The sequence below is a fragment of the Bos grunniens genome, chromosome 1 (genome assembly GCF_055505025.1).
Source record: "Bos grunniens cultivar Pamir isolate PY7600 chromosome 1, Bosgru_T2T1.0, whole genome shotgun sequence".
Classification (NCBI taxonomy): Eukaryota; Metazoa; Chordata; class Mammalia; order Artiodactyla; family Bovidae; genus Bos; species Bos grunniens.
Window position 1 is genome coordinate 103,648,696 of NC_141165.1, and position 23,775 is coordinate 103,672,470.

The following is a 23,775-nucleotide window of genomic DNA, read 5'->3' on the forward strand; positions in this document are numbered from 1 at the left end:
TGACAGAGGAGGATACAGGGCTTCACTCAGACCTAAAGGGGAAATGAGTGTCACAGATGAAAATATCTATTCACATTTTTATAAGTTATATATACCTCAAATAAAACTTTTATTGTTATCATTGTTATAAAAACATTGGTGTTGATATAAATGGAGATGTTTAAATGTAGCAGAATAGTGTTAACCATGTCCCAACATATCATTTTCTGATTTCTCAAAATAAAAAGCAACAAACACAGAATTTGTATCTGATCCAATGTATATTGAGGCCAAAGATAAGAAGACTCCAGCACACTCAGATGCAACCAAAAAAAAAGAAAAAGAAAACTTCAGGGATTTATATGAAAAATCCCAATTTGACTGAAAATTGCAAAAGGATGACCAACATCAATTCTGCTGGAACAGAAAAATGCAGAATAGATACTTTTAATTCCAGACATAATTATCATGGTAGTTAGCAAATCAAAGTTATATCAAAAGAGAGGTATAGGTTTAGTGCTAAGAAAATAAAGAAACAAAGAGCTATCAGCTCCATGAGGGCAAGAAGTATTTCTGGTTTTTTATGTACTTTGGTGTTTCTTGTGCTCTCACACTTTCTGGCACATAATAGGTTCTCCATAAACAGTTGTATAATGAGAATCTGATAAGATGTCATGGAAAACAAAGGAAGAAATAAAGAACAAGTAAGCACAGTATGCATTGCTATCTGTAGGAAGAAAGGCATCTAAGAGACTAGTTTGGAAATGAACATATATGAAAATGGGTTTGTTTAGTCACTAAGTTGTACCCAACTCTTTTGCAACCCATGAACTGTAGCCCGTCAGGCTCCTCTGTCCATGGAATTCTCTAGGCAAGAATATTGGAATGGGTTGCCATTTTCTTCTCCAGGGGATCTTCCCAACCCAGGGATTGAACCAGAGTCTCCTGCATGGCAGGCGGATTCTTTATAGTTGAGCCACCTGGGAAGCCCAAATATGCATTACAAATGTCATAAGATACAAATACAGATCTATTAGAACTTAATTGCCAATGGAAAGTATTAATAGATGTGAGGCACAGAGAGAGGTTAACGGTGGATTCTTTCTTTCATTACACTTCTCTGTAGTGCTGTTGTTGTTTTTTACCATGAGTATGTATCATTGCTATTACTCAACAAGTTAGCTTATTCTTATATTATGAACAAAAGCATCTAGGAAAGGAGATTTTGAAGAGAATCACAAAGACGGAAAATCGAAGCTCAATATTCAATATCACTGAAGAATGAAAACAGAAGGGACAGCAAGATGTCCCAGGATAAATGATCAAGCATGGAATTCTGCAGCCCTTACTTCGGGAAGAATAGCAATCGGCATGTTACCATGTGCCTCTTAGGACTCATTCTTGACATGATTTAGGAAGATTTATAGACACTTGTTCACAACCACAAGTGCAGAAACTGTCCAGACAACAAAGTACCAAATAGCCCAGGGATAAAGGAGACTTAAGTGGCTAATAATAAACTGTGAAAGTGAAAAGAAACAGAATGAAGCCAAAGAGAAAATGAGAGGGTGGTTAGTAAGGAGGTAATTTGGGGTAAACAAAAACAGGGACATGAAGACCTTTTATTGAGTGACTAACCAGAAAGACCAGTTTCTAGACTGGAACACTGGAAGCAAACTGGGAAACTGGGAACTACCAGGAAATAATAGGGAAATCAAGTTTCTTTATATGAGACAAAAAATTGCAGCTTTTTTATAACACTCGGCTATAAAATACTACTAAAAGCTTCTAGTGCCACCTTGCTAACGAATACAGAACTTGTGTCACTTTTTCTCACCTCCTGAGACTGCAATTCCATCTTTGCTAATTTCCCAGCCCCAGCACAAAATTTCATGTTCTTATTAGAAAGAGTTGAAAAGCAATTCCTTGACACTGGTTGGTTTCTTTTCTAACCAACCTGACTTCTTTAGAGGAAAAAAAAAATGCTAATGGGGGCATACTCAGTACATTTTGATATTTTGGAAGGAAGATGCAGTTTTGGGCTTATAGACACTTAAGATATTAATGGGAAGAAAGACATGATCCAGAAATACCAGCAAAACAACGGGATTCCAGAAACAAGATTAAATATTCATGGGTCACTGTCCTATCGCCAATAAAACCACTGAACCTGGTCATGAGTGATGATGGAAAAGCACCCATAAAACTCACCTTCAGGGTCCCAAACAGCCCTATATAATGTGGCTATACATTCTGTGTATTATGTATATTTCAATATATAAAATTGTGCAATTTCTGAATCATATGCCACAAAGATTAATGTGTTTCTAAATAGAAAACAAAAAATAAAATCTCAAAGCTTTAATTTAGGTCCTGGGTCCCATGAGCTCTGGCTTGGTCATTTCTCATCAACTTAGACTCATGACTGGTTGATCTTTTGATAGGAAATTTCTGGACCTGCACAGGCAATCCTTTCCAGGGAGACACAGATCCATCTTTTTACTTTGTTTGGGCATAAATCCACAGACAAATCAAAGAGGACCAGGAAGTAATGTTTAAGAATATCAGATTAAAGGAAAGCAATTCATCAGCTGAGGTTTTCTGAGCACCTCCCATCTTTGCAGCCCTGGTTGGCCATGCTGGTGAAGCCATGCCGTGGAGGAAATGGCAACTGTAGTAAGGCTTGGTGAATGTTTGAATGCTCAGTCTTAGGAGGAAAAGAGTGAGGAAAACTTCAAAATAAGTATGTTAGAAATAGTAAATATTATTTAAGTTTCTTTTGGTAGAGGTTGGCTTAATTTGGAAGGGAGAATGTTTTTGGTAAGTGGGTTAGATAACATGAAAAAAGCAAATATGCAGAATTCATAGGTATTTTGAAAAGCATAACAGCAGTGAAAAATTCCATCTTAAGAGTAAATCTTATAAGTTGTGACAAGAAAAATTGTAACTATGTAAGGTGATAGATATTGACTAAACTTACTTTGTTACATCAAGTTATATTGCACCCCTTAAGGTAATATGTCAGTTACATTGCAAATTTTTAAAATTCCATAAGTATTTCATCTTTTTTCTCATTTCCACAACTTGCATGGCTTTTGAACATATGCTACTATATCCTGTGTTTAGTTGCTCAGTCTTGTTCGACTTTGTGACTTCATGGCTTCTTCTATGGCCTACCATGATAATGGAGAAGTGTTGTTACAGCTGAGTGGTCAAAACAGATTTCAGCTCCCAATCTCCACTCCCACCTCTCTTGTGGTCATACTGAGCCCCTAGAAATCTGAAAAGCCTTTTGGGTTGTAAACCTAGCAGCTGTGTTTTCCCTTTGCAAAGGAGACATTCTTATTTATGGCCCCCTGCCCTACGACCACTACAGCATGTGACTTCCCCACTGCACACTTACTTCTCCTTTGGAGTTTCAGATTTCCTTCCTTTTCTTTGGTTTTGTTCCACAGTTGCACTTTCCTGGGATACATAGGGAATTCTGATCCTACCTGCTGTTACTGGGATTTTGCACAGACTTCTTTGGCATAAGAAAACATAAAGGAACAAAGATTAGATTTCTCTCTTTAAAGAAATCTTATTTTGCCATGGAAACCAAAAGGAAAGGATATTATAAAAATGTGATTTATACTTGTTTGTATTTGAGCCACAATTGTGGTCATTAGATATTTGTCTTCGTCCATTAAAGGACAGGTACAGTTGGTGATGGACAGAGAGGCCTGGCATGCTGCGGTCCATGGGGTCGCACAGAGTCGGACACAACTGAGCAACTGAACTGAACAGTTAAACACGTGCTTTCGATTCCTGCTGACTTTCTGCCTCAGGTGCATATTCCCTAGTAAGCTACTCAATGTAACTTCACTTAACTTTGACTGACCTCCCACCAAGACACACACTCTAAAGTACAATCTCCTTGAGATTTGGAAATTTATCTGTGCTTTTCAACCTGAATATACCCATTAGTATAATCCAAATGACTTAAGTCGACAGAGAACCCCTCCTCCATCCCCCACCGTCCAACGTTGAAAAGTTTGTCTTGTGGGCTGAAGGTGGTGGAAAACACAGCAGCTGGTACACATGGGTATAAATCAATAGTTTTGTAGCTAACTGGAAAAGCTGGTCAGTGTAGACCTAAGGCTTAAGTCAAGGTGACACAATGAGAAATATAAAATCAGAAAAGGAGAGAACTACAAAACTGGTGAATGAATAAATGTTTACCCTTCTGTACAGCTTTGGATAGTCCTTGAAGTCATTTCCTCAGGGAGAAGAATGTTAAAAACAGCCTTGCGAACAGTCATTTCCTTCTGATCTTAGAAATCAGCAGTTTTCATGCCACTATGACTTGGCCATATGTTCAAGATTCAGTTCAGTTCACGTTAGTCGCTCAGTCGTGTCTGACTCTTTGTGACCCCATGGACTGCAGCATGCCAGACCTGCCTGTCCATCACCAACTCCGGGAGTCCACCCAAACTCATGTCCATTGAGTCGGTGATACCATCCAACCATCTCATCTTCTGTCGTCCCCTTCTCCTCCTGCCCTCAATCTTTCCCAGCATCAGGGCCTTTTCCAATGACCCTTCACATCAGGTGGCCAAAGTATTGGAGTCTCAGCCTCAACATCAGTCCTTCCAATGAACACCCAGGACTGATCTCCTTTGGGATGGATTGATTGTATCTCCTTGCAGTCCAAGGGACTCTCAAGAGTCTTCTCCAACACCACACTTCAAAAGCATCAATTCTTTGGTGCTCAGCTTTCTTTACAGTCAAACTCTCATATCCATACATGACCACTGGAAAAACCATAGCCTTGACTAGATGGACCTTTGTTGGCCAAGTAAAGTCTCTGCTTTTTAACATGCTATTTAGGTTGGTCATAACTTTCCTTCCAAGGAGTAAGCGTTTTTTAATTTCATGGATGCAGTCACCATCTGCAGTGATTTTGGAGCCCCAAAAATAAAGTCTGGCACTGTGTCCACTGTTTCCCCATCTATTTGCCATGAAGTGATGGGACCGGATTGCCATGATCTTCGTTTTCTGAATGTTGAGCTTTAAGCCAACTTTTTCACTCTCCTCTCTCACTTTCATCAAGAGGCTCTTCAGTTCTTCTTCACTGTCTGCCATAAGGGTGGTGTCATCTGCATATCTGAGGTTATTGATATTTCTCCCGGCAATCTTGATTCCAGCTTGTGCTTCTTCCAGCCCAGCATTTCTCGTGATGTACTCTGCATAGAAGTTAAATAAGCAGGGTGACAATATACAGCCTTGATGTACTCCTTTTCCTATTTGGAACCAGTCTGTTGTTCCATGTCCAGTTCTAACTGTTGCTTCCTGACCTGCATACAGATTTCTCAAGAGGCAGGTCAGATGGTCTAATATTCCCATCTCTTTCAGAATTTTCCACAGTTTATTGTGATCCACACAATCAAAGGCTTTGGCATAGTCAATAAGGCAGAAAGAGATGTTTTTCTGGAATTCTCTTGCTTTTTTGATGATCCAGCGGATGTTGGCAATTTAATCTCTGGTTCCTCTGCCTTTTCTAAAACCAGCTTGAACATCTGGGTGTTCATGGTTCGTGTATTGCTGAAGCCTGGCTTGGAGAATTTTGAGCATTACTTTGCTAGCATGTGAGGAGAGTGCAATTGTGTGGTAGTGCAGTAGTTTGAACATTCTTTGGCATTGCCATTCTTCCGGATTGAAGGTCAAATAATCAATACTGTATAGAGATGTTAAAAATGTATGTGTGAACACAGGTATTATATACTACCTGATGTTCTCAACTTGAAAAGAGATTGTCACCTGTATTTTCACCTAACAACCCTAGCACTGAATGCTTTCTATGGAAGGGTATTCAAGGAATTAAGAGTCTGAGATGAAAGGATCTAAGAATACCAATAAAAATGCCAGTGAATATATTGTATGTTAGTGAGTGGTGTAGACAAAGCATTTTGCTAATTGTTCTTATTTTCTGAGAGAAATGACTTTGGAAGGATTTATCAATGGCATGGAAAAAGATCAGGGCCTTCTGGAAATTGTTTCCAAGAGCTTTGACTTTTCCAATGTACTGAAAGTAATCTGTGGTGGGAAATAGCCAGACACTGGAGAAAGGCTTCTTCTAAACCAATTGACAAGAATGGTGTAGGGACAGCGAAAGTTGAGAAGCTGTGGAATGGATGCAAAGCAAAGCACTCAGCTTTCGGTGGATTGAAAACTCTCAGTGGAGAAGAAATGTGATTTTCTGCATGTACCTGCTATTGATTACATGTTTTTATTATCATTGGTAACCACTTATGAATACCCCACTTAAGTTCCACAGAGAACTCTCATAAAGATTCTAAAAAGAAGCACTGCTGCTTCTGTTTATGCATCAGTCCTCGGTCCACATGTTAGAACATGGTTAAACTGAAGGATTGCCTCCATGGCTATCAGTGCAAACTGGAGCTTGCATGTATGTTTTCTTGCCCACCTAAAGTAGTCTGCATCTTATAGAACTGGATTATTCAGACAGTGTCTCAACAATTTAACATTCTTAGATTAAACACGCATTTGACATATGTATTTGCTGCCTCTTGGCTCTTGTTTCATCCGTATATTATAAATGACTGAGTTCTGGTCTGTTGAAAAACTTTTTTTTCTGCCCTTCTTTCTTCTTCCTTACCCTGAACACTGTCTTGAATCAGTAATAATGTTCTGCTCCAAAGGAAAAGTCTTAAACTATGTAGTGAAAGGAGAAAATTTCCAACTGGGCAATGAGAATGTTTCCATCTGATTTGTTATAAATCTGGGTCCAGTTGTGCATGAAAATTTGATGCATCATCTGTAATTATTATGCCAGTTGGAGGCTTGATCAGAACAGCAGACAGCCAGGCTATGCAACAACAAGCACTTGACATTTTAAATGGTCCTGACATTATAGCTCTGACATTTCATTTTTTATATCCTTTCCCCAAAAATGAAATGATGAATGAGATTTCTTGATGGGTTAGAACTTTTAAAGTTTTGGTTCTATATCACAGGCCTATTAGTACCTCTGTCAATGCCAGGCTATGCAAACAGTGGAGGTTGAAGAGCAGATGTGAGCTGTCTTTACATTAAAAACTTCCTAATTACTCTTTCATATTCAAATTTGGGTTAAAAACACACAAAGAGTGAACTGTCCCTGTCTCCCTGTAGTTACAGATGTGGATCAAGTATAGAGAGGGATAGATGAGGCGCACACGGCAATAGAAATGAAGTATAAATGGAGGTAGGAAGACTTAGGTAAACAAATTGATGAAGATGCAGTTGAAGGTCATATAGATGCAGGTAGAAATATTCTAAGTGAGTGATAGTTGCTCAGTTGTATCTGACTCTTTGTGACCACAGGGACTGTAGCCCATCAGGCTCCTCTGTCCATGGAATTCTCTAGGCAAGAATACTGGAGTGGGTTTTCTAGGATCTTCAAAAGAAAAAGAAAAACTGAGCTTCCTAGCAGTAGAAGTGAAAAGGAAAACATCATTTCACTCTTACCCAGCAGCAGCCCCATCCCAGCAGTGGCAGTTGATTTCATTTTTTGCACCACATTTCTCTGGGGCACCCAATGTCCTTTCCACATAAAACTGGGTCCCAGTTCCCTGCTTCCAAGCTTCTATGTTCTAATAACCTCAGCCTCTTCCTTTTATTTCCCTTGCCTAGGATGGGAGCTGCTCCTTGCCATTTCTGTGTTACTTCAGTGTCTTGCTTGACTTTTCCAGTCCTCCAATGTCCTCTTAACCAATTCTTTGTATTAAACAGGGATTTAAAATATTTTGTGTGTGTGTATGCATGCTCAGTCATGTCCAACTCTTTGTGACCTCATGGACTGCAGCTTGCCAGGCTCCTCTGTCCATGGGATTTCCCAGGCAAGAATACTGGAGTGGGTTGCCATTTCCTCCTCCAGGGTATCTTCCCAACCCAGGGAATCGAACTTTCATCTCCTGCATTGCCAGGTGGATTCATCACTGTGACACCTGGGAAGCCCTTTTCTCTCTATTACTAAGTCCTTACTATGGAATTGGCTGAGTGGGCTCATTTAATAGTGATGGCCCCGTGATGTGGCTGTTATCCCTGCTTTATGCCTGGTAGCTGAGACTCAAAGAAGTGGTATCACTTTCCCAGATAGCTGCCTGGTAGAATCATATGATCCAGGCTGAGCATAACAGGGAAACAACTGGCGACAGAGCAATGTAGTCAGTAGGACCCCAGCCCGGCATCACAGAGTAAAACATGGAAAGACGGGTTTTGGAGCTGAGGGTTTATAGCTTAATTATCAACACAGAAGTAATAGATAGGGCGAGCCAAGTAGACACTTAAGGACACATCCCTACCCATAGAGACCCTAAGAACATCTGCGCTCTGCTTTATCCCAGGTCCCATCTCCCACTTTGTTTTGAAACCTATATTTCTCAGGCGGCTTCCCAGGCTCCAGCTCCACTGTTGCCTCCTGCCTGGATGGCGCTCTTCCACCCATCACCCTCTTCGGAATCATGACTGCTTTGTCTCGTTTACCAGGCTTGCTTTTGGTTTTTTTCCTTGGATGCTGCCTGGTAGGTTTCTAAGCTCTGTTCCATCACTATACCCAACACTCACTCTGGGTCAACCTCTTCTCAAGTTGACCCACAGTTTATGGAGAAGATGAGAGCAGTACTCTGTTCTCTTTCCAAAGTATAGCTTTGCTCATATGTGAGAATAGCAGACAGAGCACACGCTTGTCAGATTCTTAGGAAAATGGGTTTGTGGGTGCAGTTGAAGGATGTGAAAATGCTAGTTGCTTGTCGTAAGAGAACACATCATAAAGTAAGGTCTACTTCATAAGTTTGCTGAGGGTGGTCCTAAGGAGATGAGATGAAATCTAGGTACACAAGGATTTAGATTAAATCATGTACAGCTGAGGTAGAAAAAGAGGCTGGAAAAACAGAACCATATTATTTCCTTTGGAACTCTGTCTCTTAATACCACATTCCTCCAAAGTCCTAGGCTCCATCATTTCTTCTGCAACTTAGCATTGTGATGCTGAGTCCAAGGAAATAGTCCTAACTGAAATATGAAGTCATATTACTTTACTTTAAAATATCTCATTCATTAAATTTAAATTCACCCTTTAGATAAGCTTTAATCAGAGACTTCTGCCTAATGATTTTTTTAAATTTTGAATTTTTATTGTATTTATCAGAATTCCTCAGTTCCTGCTCCCCACCCACCCAGGGGTTTTTACAGTAAAATTTCAAGCAAAGAATCCCATGACAAGTAGGGCCTCAATAACTTTTAATTAAATGGGAGTGACAGCCTCAGAAATAGTCAAAGGGCAGTAGCCCAACCAGAATTACAGCCATCTAATGAGGAGAAGGCAATGGCACCCCCACTCCAGTACTCTTGCCTGGAAAATTCATGGACAGAGGAGCCTGGTGGGCTGCAGTCTGTGGGGTCGCTAGGAGTCGGATACGACTGAGCGACTTCACTTTCACTTTTCACTTTCATGCATTGGAGGAGGAAATGGCAACCCACTCCAGTAATCATGCCTGTAGAATCCCAGGGTCGGGGGAGCCTGGTGGGCTGCCGTCTATGGGGTCACACAGAGTTGGACACGACTGAAGCGACTTAGCAGCAGCAACAACGAGATCCTAGCCTAGATATTCCAATATATTTTCCTCTTAAAAAAATAATTCCTTGGCATTTTGAAGGAGAGGAACACTATTTTAAGATAGATGAAAGGCATTAAAAGATCTAATTTTTACCTTATTAAAAGGAGCCCTCCCCTTAAAGAAGGCTGAAATCCTATAACTCACATCTGTCTACATAGTTGAAGACTCACCAGAAGGAAGATGGCCTAATTCTTTGGCTCAATATCAACAAAGAAAGGAAGTGAAAAGGGAAAACAGATTTGAGTGGCAGCTGGTCCAGGCTGACGACAGGCTCTAGTGCAATTACTTTCTCCTTGTCAGTGGCTTGTGTCTACTGTTCCTTGTTTTGGTTATTTCTGGTAGAGAGAGGATATTCTCCATAGAGGAGCAGCTACCGACCTGGAACTGAGGTGTAAAGCACAAGAGTAGGCTGTGGAGGGCTCAGGAGAATGGGTTGTTGTTTAGTTGCTAAATCGTGTCCAACTCCTTGGTGACCCCTTAGACTGTAGCCCACCAGGCTCCTTTAGGTGCGGCAAATATTCCCTTCATTTTTCTTTCCAAAATGTTTTGGAATAAATGTAATGGGGGAGTAAATGAGAAAATATGGTTTGTTTAAAATTTATGTCTGAGAGGCAAATGAAGAGGCCTAGAGGAAGGTTTGCTGCATTAAAGAAACCAATAGGAAAGAGCCTGCTTTCTTTACTCCCTTCCTGCCCCCCACCCTTCCCCACCCGCCAACAAATTCATATTAAAATAACCTTTAAAAATGAAAATGAAATACAGGAAAGTCCTGACATTTAAACCAAGCTAGGGTCTTAATGCTTTCAAAAACCTAAATCATTAAAACAGTGTGGCCAGGGAATATCTTTCTCAATATTGAGAGTCTGTGAGGACAGTCGTAGGTAGGCAAAACTTGGACATTCATATGAAACCCAGAGAATGCTAAGTTTATCAGTAGGATGACTGACAACATGGAGAAAAATATTTTGGGAGGCTGAATTGCTTGGCAGGAAGAGTGCTGGACAGACTCAGACATGGTTTCTCATGACGTTGGACGAGTCATTTATCCCTCAGCATCTCAGTCCCCTCTGCTCACAAAGGGGTGTGGGTGGGGGGAAAACCTCTGAAGTCCCACCTCTAGTTTTCTATGATTCCATGAAACTTTCATAATGCATGGAATCACACCTCAGTCCTTCAAAATGATTAGTTGTTTACAGACACAAATTAAGACTTGTTTGACACAAATCTCAGGAAGCCCAGATCATTTTAGGCTCAATGGCCAATGAGTTTCAGGTTGCTACCCCTGGGCTCTATTTCCAGTTATTACGCTTTGTCCTATCTCTCATTCTGAGATCCTCTCCATGAATGGAAGGGAGGGCCAGTGACAGGCTGCCTACATAGAAGTCACCTGCATGCCTTTTCCAAAATAAATGTTTTTATATTCCTGGTGCGCTGTCACAGCCGCCTGCGCTCCACAAACACATCTATTTCTGCTTTATTGACTATGCCAAAGACTTTGACTGTGTGGATCACAATAAACTGTGGAAAATTCTGAAAGAAATGGGACTACCAGACCACCTGACCTGCCTCTTGAGAAACTTATATGCAGGTCAGGAAGCAACAGTTAGAACTGGACATGGAACAACAGACTGGTTCCAAATAGGAAAAGGAGTACGTCAAGGCTGTATATTGTCACCCTCCTTATTTAATTTACATGCAGAGTACATCATGAGAAACTCTGGGTTGGAGGAAGCACAAGCGGAATCAAGATTGCCAGGAGAAATATCAGTTGCCTCAAATATGCAGATGACACCACCCTTATGGTAGAAAGTGAAGAAGAACTAAAGAGCCTCTTGATGAAAGTGAAAGAGGAGAGTGAAAAAGTTGGCTTAAAGCTCAACATTCAGAAAACGAAGATCATGGCATCTGGTCCCATCACTTCATGGGAAATAGATGGGGAAACAGTGGACACAGTGGCTGATTTTATTTTTCTGGGCTCCAAAATCACTGCAGATGGTGATTGCAGCCATGAAATTAAAAGACACGTACTTCTTGGAAGGAAAGTTATGACCAAACTAGATAGCATGTTAAAAAGCAGAGATATTACTTTGCCAACAAAGGTACATCTGGTCAAGGCTATAATTTTTCCAGTGGTCATGTATGGAATGTGAGAGTTGGACTATAAAGAAAGCTGTGTGCAGAAGAATTGATGCTTTTGAAGTGTGGTGTTGGAGAAGACTCTTGAGAGTCCCTTGGACTGCAAGGAGATCCAGCCAGTCCATCCTAAAGGAGATCAGTCCTGGGTGTTCATTGGAAGGACTGATGTTGAAGCTGACACTCCAATACTTTGGCCACCTCATGTGAAGAGCTGACTCATTGGGAAAGACCCTGACGCTGGGAAATATTGAGGGCAGGAGGAGAAGGGAACGACAGAGGATGAGATGGTTGGATGGCATCACTGACTCAATGGACATGGGTTTGGGTGGACTCTGGGATTTGGTGATGGACAGGGAGGCCTGGCGTGCTGCGATTCATGGAGTTGCAAAGAGTCGGACACGACTGAGCAACTATACTGAACAGATATCCCTGGTGATTCTAATGCATGACCAGGTATGGACACCACAACTGCTCACATCTGAGAGATCCACCCCCAGGGTCATCCATCCACACTGTCTCCCAGCATTGACCTTTAAGTCCTTTGGAGCCATGGAGTCCTGCATAATTCATTTATATGATACATATAGCAAAAAAGATCAGTCTTGTATGCATGCATGCAGACTAATTTAAACCTACTGCCTCCATCACTAATTATTTTACCCTTGTCAGTACAGGGTGCTTCCCTCAGTGAGTTTCCCTCAGCGAGTCTGTTTACACACACATGAAATGAGGTTAAAAACACTCCATTGAGTTATGAAGATGACATGAGAGGCCATATGTAAGCACCTAGCAAAGTGCCTGGCCTACTATATGCTTAGTATGTGCTTGTTCCTCTAACTTCTAGAATATTTAAGGCCTTAGATATATAGAGTTCAGGCTACTTTTTAGGTAATAGATTCCATTCTGGCCTAAAGGGACACTATATGCTTTTCCCAGGCATTTTAATCCCTTGGTTCTCTAGTTATTAAAGGTATGCAGCTGACAGCCCACCAGGCTCCTTTGTCCATGGGATTTTCCAAGCAACAATACTGGAGTGGGTTGCCATTTCCTTCTCCAGGGGATCTTCCTGACCCAGGAATCGAACCCACATCTCCTGCATTGCAGGTGGATTCTTTACTGACTGAGCTATGAGGAAAGCTTTCTCTCTAGCTATATTTAATTGGCCTTCTAATGAAGTTTGAGAAAATCATTGTCTATGAACTATTCAATATTTGGGTAGGCAAAACCTTTAACACACCCACATGGAATGGGCTATCTGTCAGCTGCAAACCTTTAATATTTTGTCCAAGCTCTTCAGATAACAGTGAACCTTCGTATACATTTTCAGACAAGAGTCTAACAGTTAGACTGTACCCTTGGTCCCTGTTCCAGCACATATGTTCATTCCTTCTGATCATGCACTTTAGATTTCTATAACACTATACTTTTATGAACATTTTAAGAAATATAAATAGCAATTTAAGAATTTATTTTATGTCCTCCTCTGTCCATGGGATTCTCCAGGTAAGAATACTGGAGTAGGTTGCTATGCCCTCCTCCAGGGGATCTTTTCCTGACCCAGGGATCTAACCTGTGACTCCTGCATTGCAGGCAGATTCTTTACTTTCTCTTAAAATGAAAGTCAAAATTCTCTTCTCAGAGTGGCCTTCAGGCCTTTATGTAATCTGCCCTCCTCTTTCCTGTCACCTTTCTCAGCTTCTCAGCTGCTGCTCTTCTCTCTTTCATCCTCTGCTCGGCCACAGTAGCCACTTTCTCTTCCTAACACATCTCAGGCACCAGCCCTCCCCAGGGACATTCTTCTTCTCTCTGACTGGTATGCTTTTCTCCAGATAGCAACCAGGCTTTTTCTGTCACCTGCTTCAAACTTTAGGCTTGACTGTCACCTTCTCCATAAGGTCTTCCCTGACCACCTACTTACTGCTGCTACTGCTGCTGCTGCTGCTAAGTTGCTTCAGTCGTGTCCGACTCTGTGCGACCCCATAGACGGCAGCCCACCAGGCTCCCCCGTCCCTGGGATTCTCCAGGCAAGAACACTGGAGTGGGTTGCCATTTCCTTCTCCAATGCATGAAAGTGAAAAGTGAAAGTGAAGTCGCTCAGTCGTGTCCGACTCTTCGAGACCCCATGGACTGCAGCCTACCAGGCTCTTCCGCCCATGGGATTTTCCAGGCAAGAGTACTGGAGTGGGGTGCCATTGCCTTCTCTGACCACCTACCTAAAATTGCAAATATCTTTTCTCTCCACTCCCACACTCCCGAGACCCCTTCTGTACTTAACTAGTACATGGAATAAATTTATCTTCTAACCCACTATCTCATTGGTTATTTCGTTTCTTGCCCTCTCCCCATTAAAACAAATTCTGCAAGCCAGAGATTGTCAGTTGTTTGGTTTATTAACATATCTCCAGCACTTAAGACATAGCTCAACACATAGTAACCACTCAACAAGTATTTGTTGAATGAGTAGAGGAATATGAAACTTGCCAATGATTATGCCTGTTAATGGTGACTGGTGCTAACAGAGCTCCTCGGAATCTCTCTGCAGAGCCTTTCTTCCACTCCATGTGCCCTTTCGTTATGTCACGGAAGCCAAAATGGGTAATAACTTCTTCCTTCATCCTTCAAATTAACTTCCATATGAGCTCATATAATCCAACTGATGCTGCCATTTAAAAAATGCTTTTGAAGTAGGCTTTTAAGCAGTTTCTTGATCACACAAGAAAATCATAATGTTACCATATTATCACAGGTGGCTAATGCTTTTGTTTTTCAATTTGTTCATTTTCTTACCAAAATGATATTTGTGTATCTATACTCTGGTTACCTGAATTAGCTATGAATGGTTTCTGGCTCTTTTTAGAATTAAAAATATATTCTCAAAGAGTAGAATATGTCACCATTGTGAGCAAAATGGCTCTCAAAATGTGAACAGATTTTTAAACAGTTAAAAATGTAAACTATTAGATCAAAAATTAAAAGTTAAACAGTTAAAATATTTGTACCAGTGTGACAATGTATTTAAAATATTAAAATTCAGACATTTATAGGTAAAACACAAACTCTGAAGATTGAAAGTTATCAAGAAAAAATCTGCAAAGGAGAAAATACAACTGATTACTGATTAACAAACACAAAGAAAAGCTTTTAAGGTCACAGATAATAGGAAAAACACCACAGATTTGAACAAAACAATTTAACATGTCAAACTTAAAGTTTATTTTAAAAGTCAACCATGAAATGGTAATATTTGGGGATGTGGGCTACTAGATATAAGATAATTCCTTTTGTACTATTTTACAACTTTACTGTAAATCTAAAATTAGCCCAAAGTTTATAAAGAGAATAGATGGCTCTGTTCTGTCTCTATCCCTTCAATGATTTACTCTCAGTTACTACACTGTTGTAATAAGTCTTTATGTGGTATCTGCTTTCTTCTTTGCAGTTGTCTCAGTATTCTTCACCCTTTCCCATATACGGTGCAAAATCAGCTGGTCAGTGTAAAATCACTGTTGGGATTTTCCACTAGAATTGCATTGAACTTACAGGTCAATTTGGGGAGAATGAACTGACAGATAGGAGATGTGTATGTCTTCCTCTATCAATGCTCCTTGAGCTCCTTTCCTAGGTCCTGCATGTGGAATAAAACTGAATCTGATCAGAGCTTGCATCCATTGCTCAGTTGCTTCAGTCATGTCCAGCTCTTTGTGACCCTTCAGGCTATACCCTGCCAGGCTCCTCAGTCCATGTTACTCTCCAGGTAAGAATACTGGAGTGGGTTGCCATTTTCCCCTCCAGGGGATCTTCCCAACCCAGAGATGGAACCCAGATCTCCTGCATTGCTGGCAGATTCTTTACCACTGAGCCACTGGGGAAGCCTGATCAGAGCTTAGATCTCTCCAGATTTACTGGCTGGTCTGATGGGTATATTTTTCCACTTGGATTATTCCCTTCTGATAAAATTTTAATCTGGTATAGAAAATAAAGCATATTCTTTCTGTTTTCTAAATTAAGTCCTGTTTTAGCAGATATGTGTATCATGGTTTAGAGTAAATAGATGACCCTACTTATACCACCTTAGGAGTAGAGGATGCCGATTAATTCCAAAGCAGTAGTCAACAGCAGAAACCTAGCTCAAAATAGCTCAAGTGTTTAATAGAAAAGGGAATCTACTCACACAACAAACATTCAGACAGCTAAATACAAGGCTCGAAGAACGTATCAGTTCTCTAGATCTCATGTCCAATTGTCTCTGTACTTGGCCTCATTCTCCCCTCAGGCCACAAATGAACCTAACCTGAATTATTTTTACAACTCTCCATTCCAAAGAAAGCTTCACAAGTTAAAATGATCTGCTTTGTCTTTCTGGGCATTTAAGTTCAGGGCCGCTTCTAGATGCTAAGTCCTCCCTATATAACATGGGCAAAAGGAATTATTTACATAAGACAATCTAACGCACTAGAGTTGGGTTCCCCACTGGAATAAAGGCCTCACAGTAACAAGGTGTGTTTTATAGGTCATAGAGATATGCTGCTGCTGCTGTTAAGTCGCTTCAGTCATGTCCGACTCTGTGCAATGCCATAGACGGCAGCCCACCAGGGTCCCCCATCCCTGGGATTCTCCAGGCAAGAACACTGGAGTGGGTTGCCATTTCCTTCTCCAAGGCATGAAAGTGAAAAGTGAAAGGGAAGTCTCTCAGTCGTGTCCGACTCTTTGCGACCCCCTGGACTACAGCCTACCAGGCTCCTCCGTCCATGGGATTTTCCAGGCAAGAGTACTGGAGTGGGGTGCCATTGCCTTCTCTGAGACATATGCTAGGTTCCATATATACAGAGATATATCAATGCACATGTTCATGTGTGTGTGCTAAGTCACTTCAGTCATGTTGGACTCTTTGCAACTCTATGAACTGGGGCCTGCAAGGCTCCTCTGTCCATGGGATTCTTCAGGCAAGAATACTGGAGTGGGTTGCCATGCCTTCCTCCAGGGGATCTTCCCAACCCAAGGATTGAACCCGCATCTCTTACATCTCTTGCATTGGTAGGCGAGTTCTTTACCACTAGTGCCACCTGGGAAGCCCTGAAGGTTTCCTAAACTCCAAATGCTAATGTTGAAACACCTTGTATGCATGGATGTACTTGGAGGTATCTTGCCTTTAACAAGAATTTCATGACTATCAAAGAGCCGTAAAAGAGGTGGACACAGATCTCAATGCTTTGCCACCAAGACAAAATTCCAAAGAATCAATACTTATGGGGGTGTAGGGAGTGGGAGTCTCTAGTTTTATTTAAAATTCAGGGTGTGGTGGACATGATGATGTTGCCCAGGTTCCTCCTCAAGGAAAGACTTACTGATCCAGTCACTGAGCATATTATCATTAGACAACCTCCAGCTGTCAGCTCCTTCTGAAATTGTGCCAGCTGCAGAGAGTGGCCTCATTCAGGGTCATACCCTTGGTGGTAGGAGGGCATGGCCCACACAGAATAACTGATAAAGGGCAGGGGAGAAAGCCTTAGCCATTTCAGACCAAGAATAAGCACTCTAGGATCACTTCTGCTCCAGAGTGACTCAGTGGGGTCAGATGAGGCTGTTCAGCCTGCATCACAGCTGACTTTTCCTTCGCTTTCCACTGGTGTTGTTCACAGGTGCTCCATAATAAACATTCTGCACACTATCCCATCTCAGAGTCTGCTTTCCAGACAGTCTAACCTGCAACAGTGGCCTTTCTATTGTTGTTTTTCAGTTGCCCAGTTGTCTCCAACTCTTTGTGACCCCATGGACTGTAGCAGGTCAGGCCTCTCTGACCCTCACCATCTCCCGAAGTTTGCCCAAGTTCATATCCATTGCATCAGTGATGCCATCCAGCCATTGCATCCTCTGATGCCCTCTTCTCCTTCTACCCTCAATCTTTCCCAGCATCAGGGACTTTTTCCAGTGAGTCAGCTGTTCACATCAGATGACCAAAATACTGGAGTTTCAGCTTCAGCATCAGTCCTTGCAATGAGTATTCAGGGTTGATTTCCCTGAAGATTGACTGTTTGATGATCTTGCTGTCAAAGAACTCTCCGGAGTCTTCTCCAGCAACACATTTCAAAGAAATCAATTTTTCAGCACTCCACCGTCTTTACAGTCCAACTCTCACAACTGTTAGTGACCACTGGGATAATCATAGCCTTGGCTATAACAGACCTTTATCGGCAGAGTAATATATCTGCTTTTCAACACACTGTCTAGGTTTATCACAGCTTTCCTGCCAAGAAGCAAATGTCTTCTGATTCATGGCTGTAGTCACCATTCGCAGAGATTTTAGAGCCCAAGAAAAGGAAACCTGCCACTACTTCCACCTTTCCCCCTTTATTTGCCATGAAGTAATGGGGCAGGATGTGATGATCTAAGTTTTTTTAATATTTAGTTTTAAGCCGGCTCTTTCACTCTCCTCCTTCACCCTCAAGAAACCCATTAGTTTCTTTTTGCTTTGCTGTTAGAGTGGTATCCTCCGCATATCTGAGGTTGTTGATGTTTCTCCCACCTATTGTGATTCCAGCCCAGCATTTCTCATATAGATTGAACAAACAGGGTAACAGACAGCCCTGTCACATTCCTTTCTCAATCTTGAACCAATCAGTTGTCCCCTACAGAATTCTAACTGTTGCTTCTTGATCAGCATACACGTTTCTCAAGAGACAGGTAAGATGGTCTGGTATTCCCATCTTTTAAAGAGCTTTCCACAGCTTATTATGGTCCACTCAGCCTAAGACTCTTGCACTCATCTCCCATGCTAGTAGTGTCATGCTTAAAATCTTGCATGCTAGGCTTCAGCATTTTGTGAATCAACAACTTCCAGATGTCCCAGCTGGATTTAGGAAAGGAAGAGGAACCAAATATCAAATTACCAACATTTGCTGGATCATAGAATAAGCTAGGGAATTCAGAAAACATCTACCTCTGTTTTATAGACTATACCAAAGCCTTTGACTGTGTAGTCTTTCTATTATAAAAGTATATAATAGTATATTCTTGAAAAGCCACATATTCTGCAAAAATTGCGCTTGAAAAATTACCAGCCTTTTGGAAAGTATAGGGCTAGATGGAAAGTATTAAAAATGTTAGTATATAAGTTGAGCTTCCCTGGTGGCCCAGACAGTAAAGCGTCTGCCCGCAATGCGGGAGACCTGGGTTCAACCCCTGGGTCGGGAAGATCCCATGGAGAAGGAAATGGCAACCCACTCCAACACACACATACACAAAAACCAATAAAAACTGTAAGAAAATACTAACCAGTTAAATCTCCAATCACAGTCAGTAGACCCCAGTGGCCTTAAACCCCAGCTCAGGCTTCCTCCATCAGTACGTGCACCCCTAACAGCATTTGCTTCTGGCAGAGGCCAACTTCATCAAAATTAAAATGAAAGGGTAGCTTTCATCGGTCACCTTTTTTTAACTTAGGGGAGAATACATCTTTCACAGATTCTTTATCTGCACTCATAGCCTCACCAGATAGCTTAACAATATGGAAACTGGAGGCAGTTCAGCCCCTATTTGACTAAAAGAAGACACTCTTACAAGATGTTTAATTTGGGTTTTTTTTTTTTTCAGTTAAGGTTTCATATATTGTTACGGTTTTTTCTCGAATTGTGAAAAAACTTGCCTCAATCACTTCAAAACACTAATAAGATGGAAGATTTCATGTAGGAACCAAAGGAGTTTCTGTGTTATACTGACATCAATCCCTGACTCATTTCAAATTCAGGGCTAGAAAGAGATAGATTGTGTCAGATTTCGAAAAAGGAGACTCTAATTATGTATTATTCTATTAAAATTGTAAATGTATCTAAATGAGAGGCATTCTGGAGAAAGGGAAACTAAACATGAGAGATACTTTGGTATAAAATAAGAGTAATAAAACAGACATGCAACATGATTTTTTTCAACTTCCCCTGCCTCTTTGGACATTAATCCCTGTAATAAGATCTGTTCTTCACTGTGCATTTGTTACTTGTAGGTTTACTGATCTGCCACCAGCTGAGTCAGTCTTACCCACTGTTCTTGCATTTTCAGTTCATTTGGTGGAAAAGTTACCAGGCAGAGTGAGGACTCCATTCTCTTAGGCTTCCCAAAGTTACTTCTACATCCCACATTGCTGAACATGATTAAAGGCAGTTTAGTGCAATAGAAATAACCTTGATTTGATATCAAAAGACTTGGATTCTATTCCTAGTTCTGCCCCCCAACAATGTGGCTTCAAAGGTGGAATAAGTAATGGATATAAAATTAGCAAGGTTGATGGGTGCAATTTTCTGTGCTCCCCTGATCACCTACCACCCTTATTTCTAAAACACCAACCTCACCAAATTGCTTCCAATTTTGACTTCTACAGCTTGTTTCCACACTTACTTCCCTAGCACTTAACTGAAAGACAAAGTTAAAAACTGTGGATGTATGCAGTAGGGACCAACCAGATGTAGACAAAAAGATGCGTGTACCTGCCTTGTGTTTCAGTTGAAATGGTTCTGACAGCCAGGCTCAGAAGCAGGGAACAACGTGCCAATGCTGGCTGACTTACAGTGGCTATGGTCAGTTTTGGAAAGGATGATGGTGAGGTTGTTCTACTCTGGTGATCAGTTTATTAGGTTTGAGATGCCTGTGAGAATTGAGCTGTTGGTGGAAAGTTTGTAAAAAACAACATCCTTGCTGAGTCTTGACATCTAAATAGTTTACAGTGAAAATTCTTAAGTTGATTTGGATTTAGCATTTTTGTTGTCTCTTGCTTATATAAGTTTATATTTTGAATTTCTTTTCCTCAGATAATTTTTCCTCTCCTAAGAGGAAAGAGATTTTTGTTTTAGATAGGAGACATAGTAAACAGAGTCCTGAATTAGCACTGCCTGTCTCATTGATAGATGTTGCAGAAAGTGAATCTACACGAAAAAAGTCACTAATGAAATAGCAACATATTACACATGCACACTCTCCTGTTTGTGACAATGGATGTATGCATGAACTTAGTCCACAGAGTCAGATATGTGGAGAATGTAATATATTTTCTGTAACTGGACTTAAGATCATCACTCTTAGTAATGGACATGTAGTCTCCATTTAAAGACTATTTCATTCTTTCACCTGTAGTAGGGGAACTTATGGAGAAGGCAATGGCACCCCACGCTAAGACTGAGCGACTTCACTTTCACTTTTCACTTTCATGCATTGGAGAAGAAAATGGCAACTCACTCCAGTGTTCTTGCCTGGAGAATCCCAGGGACGGGGGAGTCTGGTGGGCTGCCATCTATGGGGTCCCACAGAGTCGGACACGACTGAAGCGACTTAGCAGCAGCAGCAGGGGAACTTACATTAATGTCACCAACCTTTCCAGTTGGTCCTCTACAAGGGTCCTTCTGTGCAGTATCACTCAAGCAAGTGAAACAAAAGTTTGGTTCAGGAGCAAAGGAAAGTTTGATAAAAGACTGGAGAGGTAGGGACCGACTTGAGCTCCAGAGTACACACTCGCCGGGAGAAAGGCCCTTGGGGTCTACTTTATAAAGCAGGGATCCCATCAGTGAGGAGGGAAAAGATGGGGTTCTCATGCGGCTGGCGCAGCTGTGCTGCTCAGGCTGTAGGTCGCAGTGTGGTTACAGCGTCTCTGTACAAGGCCGGCTGCTGCCATCTTGAATCTGCACTTGCCCTGCGAGCTATGTGGGGCACAGCGGCCATTTTACAGGAGGAACCCTGATCTGAAGGGCTGGGTTTGAGGCCACTACACATGGCTCCCTATGAGCAAGTGAAACTAGACTAAGTGCAAAGGAAAGAAAAAAGTTAGACTTTATCACCCAGATTTTATTTTTATTTCTCAGGATTTGTTAATGGGCTTTGCTGGTGACACTGATGTGTTGGAGGGTGGAATCTGGTGTGTGTCGCCGGATGTCCAACTGACTTCTGTAGTGACCGAGGATAATTATAAATACATTAGAAACATTTGAAATGAAATGTCACAGGCACAGACAATCAAAATGGATGCCTGTAGTAACTGATTAATACAAATGAACTGCATGTACTGATGCCCTTGCCTTTTTGGTCTTCAACTATTGGTTCACCCAAGCACATCATTTTGTCCCCATAGAAGATTCTTTGCCATGCTCAAGTGCTTCATGGGAGCAGTAAATGTATTATACTATACCCACCTCACTTTTGGCCATAGAAAGTGTCTTCTTTACTACTCCTTGGAATTATGGGCCTTGCATCTTCATGAATTCTACTCAAGAATTGGAGGAGGAGGCTTGGTGTCAGAGAGTTACCCTGCTCTTTCTTTCCCCTTCCTTGACAGGGTTTGAGTTGGATTTGGACCAGGTTAGAGGCAGGGATCAGGTACCTGAAATAGGGCAAAGATAATTTTTAGAAATCCTCAATTTCTAACTTTGTTTCACATTAAGTTCTTTCTAAAGAATCTTCAATAGTTAACAGCGTAGCCTGCTGTTGCTGCTGCTGCTAAGTCGCTTCAGTCGTGTCCGACTCTGTGCGACCCCGTAGACAGCAGCCCACCAGGCTCCCCCGTCCCTGGGATTGTCCAGGCAAGAACACTGGAGTGGGTTGCCCTTGCCTTCTCCAATGCATGAAAGTGAAAAGTGAAAGGGAAGTCACTCAGTCGTGCCCTACCCTCAGTGACCCCATCGACTGCAGCCTTCCTGGCTCCTGCATCCATGGGGTTTTCCAGGCAAGAGTACTGGAGTGGGGTGCCATTGCCTTCTCTGTGTGTAGCCTAGCTCTTCATATATATTCAAATATACCCAAAATTTTGTCTAGGACAAAAATTTTATGGTTTGAGTCCTTCACGGTTCTTTGCCTTGACTTTTAGCAAACAAGGGTCATTTTTCTGTTCTGTTTCCCACCTACTGAGATGACAAATGTTGTCCATTAAACAGAATAAATGTTCATAGCATAATAAAAAAAAAAAACTCATAGTGGTAAAACTAATCAGCTACTGCATACCAATCCACCATATCAGCTTCAAGCATCTGATCCATCCGTCAAGTCTCTACATCTCATGCATGGCAACAGGCTTCCTCCTCGAAAGCCCACCCAGCCTTTGGGTCACTCTATTAGGAAGTTATTTGTTGTAATGGTCTGAAATCTGTCTGTATATAACTTTCCAAATTATTTAGGAGAAACCAACCAGTCATTTTGGTATTATCGCTTTTCTCTAGATCTCTCTTCAGATAATCAGTTCTGTTCACCACTTTAATGACCCGAGGGCATATCCCAACACCAGCACAGAGATGAAAAATTGACTTTTTGGAACCACACTGTTTTGTGTGGCTTTTCTACCATCTAAATTCCTGCTCCAGATCTCTGCTTCCTGATTAGCAATATGGGTGATCAGCTGTTTATCAGTATTCCTTATTGTCCAGTGAAACGAATTCTAAGCCCAGTTGGCCTGTGTGTAAGGGAGATAATGTATCCATCACTGGAATTCAAAAGTTCCACAGGTCATTCATATGAGGCTTTATAACGCTCTGCTTATTCTGGCTTTGTATGTGAGCCTCAGTTCACAGTTCACAGTGTTCTGCCTCTGTGCTTTCTCCATATTGGGATTTTGGTCATTTTTCAGTTTCTCTTCAGACCATGCTTCCTCTTGACTTACACAGCCTTTGCTTTGCTGTGACTTCTCTCAGAATAGATGCTGTTGTTCTTTTTTTTTTTTTTCCTATTTATCCAGTACTACTCTCCTTCAGCATTTCAAATGATACATCCTTGAGTAAATGTCCCCAAATTCCCTAACAAGGTTCCTTGTTTGTCTTTTTTCAGAGTGATTGATTTATACTTGTTTGTATAATTATTGATTTCCCCCATTCTACCCTCAGGGTTATCATTCAGCTGGCAAATGGCAGGAGCTGCAAAATAGTTCCTGAATGAATAAACAAAAAGTTCATACCTATATGTGAAACTAAACCTGAGGCCCCTGACTCGGTATGTGTTTCTTCACTCTCTCTTTTTATCTCTAAATGTTTCCTTTCCC

The 23,775-nt window shown here is 41.4% G+C and overlaps 1 protein-coding gene across 1 annotated transcript in view; it reads left to right on the forward strand.

Annotated features, from left to right (window-relative positions):
• Positions 1-6,121, forward strand: part of GUCA1C (guanylate cyclase activator 1C) — a 45,792-nt gene extending 39,671 nt beyond the window's left edge. Inside the window, 1 exon segment of the mRNA XM_086415640.1 lies at positions 5,953-6,121. Within this exon segment, the coding sequence (XP_086271766.1) occupies positions 5,953-6,121 (169 nt within the window).
• The last annotated feature ends 17,654 nt before the right edge of the window (positions 6,122-23,775 follow it).